The sequence below is a fragment of the Mustela nigripes genome, chromosome 1 (genome assembly GCF_022355385.1).
Source record: "Mustela nigripes isolate SB6536 chromosome 1, MUSNIG.SB6536, whole genome shotgun sequence".
Lineage (NCBI taxonomy): Eukaryota > Metazoa > Chordata > Mammalia > Carnivora > Mustelidae > Mustela > Mustela nigripes.
In genome coordinates, this window is record NC_081557.1 from 86,403,610 (window position 1) to 86,413,505 (window position 9,896).

The 9,896-nt window shown below is 42.1% G+C and overlaps 1 protein-coding gene across 1 annotated transcript; it reads left to right on the plus strand.

The window, feature by feature from the left end:
• Positions 1-851: 851 nt before the first annotated feature.
• LOC132012535 (olfactory receptor 6X1) lies at positions 852-1,814 on the plus strand. Its single transcript, XM_059392593.1, is given in 1 exon segment — positions 852-1,814. A coding segment is annotated over 1 exon segment (936 nt). The 5' UTR covers positions 852-878.
• Positions 1,815-9,896: the final 8,082 nt, after the last annotated feature.

Genomic DNA, 9,896 nt, shown 5'->3' on the forward strand with positions numbered 1-9,896 from the left:
ATAAAGGAAGGTGTTGGTAAGGATGTGCTTTCCATGATTCAGTCTGTTACTGCAAGCATTTGCTAGCCTTTTAACTTTGTTAGTTTCGTGTCTACGGATCTTTATTCGATGTACAGTCATTAAGTACTTTTGTATATCAGGTCCTAATTCAGCTGGTCTTGGCATTTTGAATTAAAGCTTAGTACATTTTCCTACTTGCTTAGCAACTGTATTCACTTCATTTGAATGTGTTTTAGTCTCCTTTGTTAAGAGTCTGAATTAGAATTTGGAAATGGATTCTTGAGAGAAACATCTGTTCTATTATCTAAGTTGTATTTCACTGCTAATATATAACGGCAATGATTTTTAGTTGTATAAATAGACACAGAGAACCGTGGGGGGTTGTAAAATCAGCTCTCTTACACATATGTGTAATATAAATCAAGAATTTCTTTTAGAATGTAATAGGGGAGTGTGGGTTAATTTCTTAGGAGCCCCCAGCAGTGATCATTCTCATAGCAGTACATGGATGGGAAAGTACTTTTCCACTCACCAAGTGTACTTAGTACTTTCAAAGTCCATTAAAAGCTGGTTTAGCTGGCAAAAGGACAAGCCCAATCCTGAGTAAGGAAGAAGTGCTGAGGGTATGTATGTGCAGGCAAAGGAGGAGAAGTGTCCTGAAGGACCTTAAATGGAATCAGAATCCTCCTTTTTTCTTTTCTTTTCCTTCCTTCCTTCCTTCCTTCCTTCCTTCCTTCCTTCCTTCCTTCTTTCTTTCTCTCTCTCTCTTTCTTTCTTTCTCTTTCTCTCTTTCTTTCTTTCTTTTTGTCCAATCTGTATTTGAGCATGAGATTTGAAGGCACTGCTTTCTTGCTTGTCTTTCTAGAGTATCAAGGGACATGAGAAATGGCACAACAATCACAGAGTTCATCCTTCTAGGATTTCCTGACATCGAAGGACTGCAGGTCCCCCTTTTCGTAGTCATCTTTTTCATCTACCTATTAACCCTTACAGGCAATGGGCTCATAATTGCCATTGTCTGGGTGGAGCCCAGGCTACAAATACCAATGTACTTCTTCCTCTGCAACTTGTCCTTCCTAGAGATCTGGTACACCACCACAGTCATCCCCAAACTGTTGGAAACTTTCGTGGTGGCAAGAACAGCTATCTGCATGCCTTGCTGCCTACTGCAGGCCTTCTTTCACTTTTTCCTGGGCACCACCGAGTTCTTTATCCTCACTGCCATGTCTTTCGACCGTTACCTGGCCATCTGCAAGCCCCTTCGCTACCCCACCATTATGACCAGTAGCTTCTGCCTGCAGCTTGCCCTCGGTTCCTGGGTGGTGGGCTTCACCATTGTCTTTTGTCAGATGCTGCTGCTTGTCCAGTTGCCCTTCTGTGGCAACAACGTCATCAATCATTTCTACTGTGATGTGGGTCCCATTCTGAAAGCAGCCTGCACAGACACAAGCATTCTGGAGCTCCTGGGTCTTTTGGCGACCATCCTCGTGATCCCAGGGTCACTCCTCTTCATGGTGATTTCTTATATCTATATCCTGTCCACCATCCTACAGATCCCTTCAGCCACTGGCTGACGGAAGACTTTCTCTACCTGTGCCTCGCACTTGACAGTAGTCTCCCTGCTCTATGGTGCTGTTTTGTTCATGTACCTGAGACCCACAACACACTCTTCCTTTAAGATTAATAAGGTGGTGTCAGTGCTGAACACTATTCTCACACCTCTTCTGAATCCCTTCATTTATACAATTAGAAACAAGGAAGTGAAAGCAGCCCTAGTGAAGGCAATGGCTTGTCCAAAGACTCTTCATCCATAGTAATTATGCAACACACCAAAATGAACTTAAGGCAGATACAACAGTTAAATGTGAAAGAGGACTGTGGAGAAGGTAAAGATGTAAAAGCAAACTATGATGGTTAAAGTTTCCTATAAGAATTTGTTATATATGTTATGTTGTATGTATGCTATGTATGTTCATGTTATATATATATATATTCATATATATATAATGTATGTATGTATATTATGACCCAGGAGCCCTTCAAAAGAAATGAACTCATTCTCCTACAAGGAAACCCCACCTTCCAATTCATCCAGTAGAAAGCACAAGAGTCAAGGACAACTGTCAGTAACTTAAAAAAAAAAATGTGGGGCGCCTGGGTGGCTCAGTGGGTTAAGCCTCTGCCTTCTGCTTGGGTCATGATCTCAGGGTCCTGGGATCAAGCCCCACATCGGTCTCTCTGCCCGGCAGGGAGCGTGCTTCTCCCTCTTTCTCTGCCTGCCTCTCTGCCTACTTGTAATTTCTGTCAAATAAATTAAAAATCTTAAAAAAAAATGTAAGGAATCCTATCTCCCTCTTTGTTTATAATAACTCTTCTTGCCTCATTTCCTTATCAAAGACATAAAACATCCCACATATTTTCTTTTTTTTTTTTAAAGATTTTATTTATTTGACAGAGAGAAATCACAAGTAGATGGAGAGGCAGGCAGAGAGAGAGAGAGAGGGAAGCAGGCTCCCTGCTGAGCAGAGAGCCTGATGCAGGACTCGATCCCAGGACCCTGAGATCATGACCTGAGCCAAAGGCAGCGGCTTAACCCACTGAGCCACCCAGGCACCGGATCCCACATATTTTCTTAGTACTTAGTCCCTTCACAGTAGAAGTCCCTGGTAGGCTTCTAATCAATTCTAATGGGTCTTTCAGAAATGTTTTAAAGAAACCAAGTTTTTGTTTGATAATGTGTTAATAAGGGAATTTTCATTTTATTTTTTTTTTAAAGATTTATTTATTTGACAGAGAGAAATCACAAGTAGACAGAGAGGCAGGCAGAGAGAGAGAGAGAGAGGGAAGCAGGCTCCCTGCTGAGCAGAGAGCCCGATGCGGGACTCAATCCCAGGACCCCGAGATCATGACCCAAGCCGAAGGCAGTGGCTTAATCCACTGAGCCACCCAGGCGCCCGGGAATTTTCATTTTAATAGAATACAAATGTCTACATACACCTAAATGTGTTTATTCCCACGTAATACCAAAACTTGAGGACAGCATGTGAAAATTTCCAATTGGATTAGGCCAGTTCCTATGTTCCACTCTAAGTAGTCTAGATGCCTATGAAACCAAAAAATGTTTGAGAGCCAATAGAACTATGAAGGCTTTCTTGCTGGAAAACTCAGCCCCAAGGTTACATTAATGACTGGGCTTGAATGTAAGGTTATCATGTAAGGTCCCTCAAGGAATGACAAACATATTCATTTAACCATGTTCTCAGGCAAGACATTTGGCAGAAAAAGTTTTCTACAGAATGATGATGTAGGTGACTGACAGTTGTAATAACGAGTATTATATATGCCCCTCTCCCCACAGCAAAGAAAATCTATCATTAAAAGTCCACTAAACTGGGGCGCCTGGGTGGCTCAGTGGGTTAAGCCGCTGCCTTCGGCTCGGGTCATGATCCCAGGGTCCTGGGATCGAGCCCCACATCCGGCTCTCTGCTCAGCAGGGAGCCTGCTTCCCTCTCTCTCTCTGCCTGCCTCTCCATCTACTTGTGATTTCTCTCTGTCAAATAAATAGATAAAATCTTTAAAAAAAAAAAAAAGTCCACTAAACTGTGATTTTTTTTTTAGTATATGTGCTGCCGAAGCGAGCACTAAACTGTGATTTTTTTAAAAAAAAAGTATTATTTATTGCACATCCCTTTTAATATGTTTTGCAAATGCAAAACAAAGTGTAATGAGGTGACAATGTTATTATCTCGACTGTCCAATTGGATTTTATCTTACAGAGGAGCTCTCTTAGGGCCAGGCAGGTGGAATTGGTCATTGAAGGCAGAGAGAGAGACCCTAAGGATGAATATTATCAACAGTCCCTTCATCAGAAGAATAATTTAAATTACCCTGAATGAGAAAATCTGGGTAATATCTAAGTGGTCCCCAGAGAAGAAAATGGCACAGAAAGTAAAGAAAGGAGAAATGAGGGGCGCCTGGGTGGCTCAGTGGGTTAAGCCTCTGCTTTCGGCTCAGGTCATGGTCCCGCGGTCCTGGGATCGAGCCCCACATCGGGCTCTCCGCTCAGCAGGGAGCCTGCTTCCTCCTCTCTCTCTGCCTGCCTCTCTGCCTACTTGTGATCTCTGTCTGTCAAATAAATAAATAAAATCTTTAAAAAAAAAATCTGATTTCAGGTTTCGTAAGTATCAGTTTTCCTGGGTCTAGCTTATTGTCTTAAGAGTTACCTGTTTGGGGGCGCCTGGGTGGCTCAGTGGGTTAACCCTCTGCCTTCAGCTCAGGTCATGATCTCAGGGTTCTGGGATTGAGTCCTTCCTTTATCTCTATCCCCCAAAATATATGTTGGCAGTCATCCCCAAAGCATATGACCCACTGATATATATCTAAAGGGTCTCATGACTAAGGTTTTATTAGACAGTAATAAATGATCTTTTCCCAATAATAGCTTAGAGACTTATGTCATCCTTAACCCCCTCCCAACTTGAAACCCGCATCGGGCTCTCTGCTAGGCAGGGAACCTGCTTCCTCCTCTCTCTCTCCCTGCTTGCCTCTCTGCCTACTTGTGATCTCTGTCAAATAAATAAAATCTTTAGAAAAAAAAATAAAAAAGAAGGCTTCTTGTTTAAAAAAAAAAAAAAAAAGAGTTACCTGTTTGATGGCAGACAGAGGTAACATAAAACACCTTGACAGATCTTATAAAGGAGAGAAGAGAGTACCACCAGAGTACCACCAGACTCCAATTCATGAAAATCAAAATAGACACCATTTATTCATGCATTTTTCATATTTTATTGGTGTATTGGTATCATGTCCCAAGCAATGTGCTAGGTAACTAATTTCTGTTGAAAAAAACATATTTTGGTAGTCTGCCAGAGAATGAGTTCTAGGAGTTGGAAATACCAGAGTTGGAGAGGTCTAGCCAACAAAGAAGCTCCAATACTTGAACATCAAGAATGAAATGAGTTACAGGACTTTTAGGCCCTGCCTTAGATCTTCACCAACATGGTCCCTCCAAAGTCACCTCCAGGGCCTACAGAAGCCGGAGTGCTATTTTGAGGAGAAGGAGCCCTGGTCACAGAGACAACATGGCAAAAATTGACTCTGCATTGCCCTTTTTTTCCTAGGGCTCTAGAACCCAAATATCTCCCTCAAATGTACATACCCAGCTTTCTCCAAGAGAATAAGAAATTACACAAGAACTCATCCAAACAATATCATAAACAACTTCTTCCTCAGATCCCTGGATATTAATTATTTTTCTACTACGGGAAACTCTAATGACAAGGTTGAACTCATGCACACAGCTGAGCCAAATCCTTGACAATGATCTCTTGAGTTAATTTGTAACTGAAAAACGTACGCACTTAAGTAAAGGGGTTGTTTCCATGATGTGTTCCAAGAATACATCAGTTATTAAAAGCAGGGTTCAAGTATTCACACTTGACATACAGAATTAGACAAGATTAAATAGTTTTCTTCACTACTCAATTTCTCAGAATCTTTAAGACTATGTTAAAAATAAATTTCTAACTCCCAAGCTTATGCATATTAAACTGTCTGTTATATCATCTTGATTTTATCAACAGCTGTGCCCGCTATTAGTGATGTAAACCAGAGCAATGACCATTTCAAAAGGTCCTCTCCTCAACCAATCAAATAGTGGCTTCATGTTCCTGCCTTATTTGGGCAAAACTTCCTTTTCTTATCCAAGATCTAGTCCTTCCCTTGTAACTCAGAAAGATCAAAGTCACTTTTGAGAGGTACAGCTCTCCCTTACCTCTCAGGTAATAAATTCAACTTGACTTTTCAGTTCTAATAATCTTTACATACATTAGAAATTTCCAAGAGGAAGATAGAGAATATGCCTTTCCCAAGCTTACCCAGCTACAGACCACTTTTCTCAATGTGCCTTAGACTCAAGCTTTCCTGCCATCTTCCTTGAGGTGCATCCAAAGTCATCTCTGTGTTTATCAGGCTATTATAATTCCATATTTGTAAATGACCAGCCAACTTGGAGATGAAATTCTTAAGCTCCCATATAAGAAAAACTGAATGCACAAAGAATAGGACATGATTACATATTTACCAAAGCATCTAATGCCTGACCAAGTGGGTCCCCACCACTTTGAATTACATGTTCTCCTTGCAAGTTTAAATGAGTCCAGTTATAAAAATGCCACTTACACATGACTCTTCCAAAACCATTCACTTTCTGTGTTCACCTGGTATTCAGCTAGTCTCAGACTGAACAACTAAAAGAGTAGAATGACATGCACTTTCAGATGAGCCCACTCCACTAATTACTCTTGCCATTTCTTTGATTTTTGGAAAATAGTCTCTCTCTTCCAAGTGCAGAAGCAACCATTTTCCTAATAATTAGGTCTTTGTTCTTCATCAAATACTGTTAAAAAAAATAACAACCTAATGCCCCAATCTCCCCACTACGGCTTTAGTCCAAGCACTTGACCTACAATAATAACTTTATAAATCACCTTTCCACATCCACTCTTGGACCCCTTCATTCTCTTCTGTGGCCAGAAGGATCTCATAAAAATATATATCTAATCATGTCACTTAATTAAAATCCTTCAGTGGCTTCCCATTAGCTGTAGCAGATAATGCTTAATTTATCTATAACACCTTTGGTCTATCAGATCTGATCCCTGTTCACAATACCAGGTCCATCTCATATATTTCTCTGTGGTTCTCTGGCCCTAGACACACTATCCCTTCAGTTTCTCTAATACTCTAAGCTCCTTTCCACCTCAGGACCCTTGCATATGCACTATTTCCCATTACTTCAAATATCCTTTCTTACCCCACTTCCCACTCCTACCCCCAATCTCAGCCTGCCCACTCATCCTTCAGAACTCTGTTCAAAGCTTACTACTCAAGAAAGTTTCCCCTAACCATCTCTCTTCCAGCACCATCACCAGGATTAGGACCGCCAGTCATAAAGTCTCATAACATGCTGTACTTCTCCTTTGGAGAACCTACCACAGTCATGAATAATTTATACAAATATGTTTCTTTCCTCCCAAACACATACACCACAAGAAAGTTAGCTCCACGAGGACAGGTTGTTCTCCACTGTATTCCATATACTACCACAGTGTCCAGGAATAGTAGTTACTCGATAAATAAATCCCATCGATGAATGAAGGACCAAAAACTGGACTGACAGAAAACCAGTCACATAAAAAATGGACTGTAATCTCTGTAGTTCTGTCTGTAAATATCCCATACTCTGTGGTTTGGGGTTATTTTTTAGATTTTATTTATTTATTTGACAGAGAGAGAAATCACAAGTAGGCGGAGAGACAGACGGTGGGCGGGGGGTGGGGGAGTGGGGGAGGCTCCCTGCTGAGCAGAGAGCCCCATGTGGCGCTCAATCCCAGGACCCTGGGATCACAACCTGAGCTGAAGGCAGTGATTTAACCCACTGAGCCACCCAGGCGCCCCCCCATTCTCTGTGCTTTAAAAGTATAAATGAATTACCATAAACAATATTAGATTAGAATCTCCAATTTAGGGGCGCCTGGGTGGCTCAGTGGGTTAAGGCCGCTGCCTTCGACTCAGATCATGATCCCAGGGTCCTAGGATCGTCTTCGTTGAGCTCTCTGCTCAGCAGGGAGCCTGCTTCCCTTCCTCTCTCTCTCTGCCTGCCTCTCTGCCTACTTGTGATCTCTGTTAAATAAATAAAATCTTAAAAAAAAAAAAAAGAATCTCCAATTTATACCAATCACAAAAATAAATGCAAAATCTAAAAAGGAGAGCAAAAAATGTAGTAAAAAAATATATAGGAGGAAGCCCTGATGATTTTTTTTTTAAAGATTTTATTTATTTATTTGACAGACAGAGATCGTAAGTAGGCAGAGAGGCAGGCAGAGAGAGAGAGGAGGAAGCAGGCTCCCTGCTGAGCAGAGAGCCCGATGCGGGGCTAGATCCCAGGACCCTGGGATCATGACCTGAGCCGAAGGCAGCGGCTTAACCACTGAGCCACCCAGGCACCCCAGCCCTGATGATTTTGATGTGGAAAAAAATGTTCTGAAATAAGACATGAAAATCAAAGCTACTGAGAAAGAGAGTATCACATTTATCTGATTTGAGTTAATTTAAAAAAAAATTTTTTTAAAGATTTTATTTATTTATTTGACAGAGAGAAATCACAAGTAGATGGAGAGGCAGGCAGAGAGAGAGAGTTAGGGAAACAAACTCCCCGCTGAGTAGAGAGCCCGATGCAGGGCTGAGGAACCTGGGATCATGACCTGAGCTGAAGGCAGAGGCTTAACCCACTGAGCCATCCAGGTGCCCCCTAAATAAAATCTTTAAAAAAAAATTTGAATAGGTCACCTGGGTGGCTCAGTGGTTTAAGCCGCTGCCTTGGGCTCAGGTCATGGTCTCAGGGTCCTGGGATCGATCCCCACGTTGGGCTCTCTGCTCAGCAGGGAGCCTGCTTCCTCCTCTCTCTCTGCCTGCCTCTCTGCCTGCTTGTGATCTCTCTCTGTCAAATAAATAAATAAAATCTTTAAAAAAAAAAAATTTGAATATGGGGGAAAATATTCTTACATGTGGATTTTAAGATCATACACTGGTGCCGTCTCTGGGACCAGAGTAACATTTTCATGTATGCATGAAAAAGATGTTTACTATAGCATTGTTTGTGTTAGTAACAATTATAAGCAACACATATTATCTATAGGCAAATGTCTAGTCACACTAAAGAATGTTACGAATGCAAAAAGTAGGAGGAATAAGGCAGATCTGTATGTACTATGAGCAGGTCTCCAAATTTTCTAGGAGAAAATAGCGAACTGAGGAATCTAGCATGAATCCACACATATATGCACATGCACACAAAATAATATTATATGACTTCTATGAATACACACGTTTATTATATGTAAATGTAGGGTAAAGGTCTGGAAAGTAAGTACCTGAGAAGGAACCTTTGGTGGGAGAGACGAGGAAGCCAGGACTAGTAAAAGATCACTAACTATCTGCAATGTTTGAAATGTTTAGAAAAACATTTATGTATCATTTATGAACTTAATATTTTACAATATTGAATGAAATCCATAACCAGAACATCTGACACACAGTAGGCCTTCACGAACCGTATATTCCTGGCCCTCCATCAAAAGTGATGAATACCCCGGCTTCAAACGCAGTAGACTGATCCCAGCAATGTGTCCCACGAAAATAAAACGTGTAAGAAAGACACAGATGGGGGAGGGGGGAGAGAAGGCCCTCCCATGGCATGTGGAAAGTGGTGACTTAGGGGGTTCAAGGGACAGGGAGAGTAAAGAGGAAAATAGCAGAAGTCACTGACCTAGACACAATTGAACAAATAAGATCAGGGAGGTCAGTCATAACAAAACACAAAGACATGCTCCAAGGAAAACAGAAGAGAACAGAATACCCTAAATCTTCCCTTACTAAGCTTCTACTACGTTCCAAAGGGTTCACATGCAATATATCCCTTAGCTCTCAGAGCAAGGCTTATAATTACACCCATTTTAGAAGATGAACACTGAACCTCAGAGGGGTAGAGGGGTTTGCCCGATGCCCCACAACTGTTGGGGAATGCAAGAGCCAAACCCCAAACTACTCTCTTTGCTATCCTGCTTCGCGAACAATTAAGAAAAACCAAGCCTCCAAAATCAAAGCAGAGATCAAAAAACGGTGAAACGGGTCTGTGCGTAAACTGAAGGCCCGGGGCTGCAGGAGGGGCGTGCGGCCGGAAGCGGTCTGGCCCCAGGCTTTCCGCGCTGGGTCCCCGCGACCATCATAGCCTCCACCCGCGCCGAGCACAGAGACCAAACCTCCCACCGCCTAGAAGGGCTCCAGCGCCGCGAGGAGGCGGGGCAAAGCCCAGTTTCCGGTTCCGGGCGCAAAGG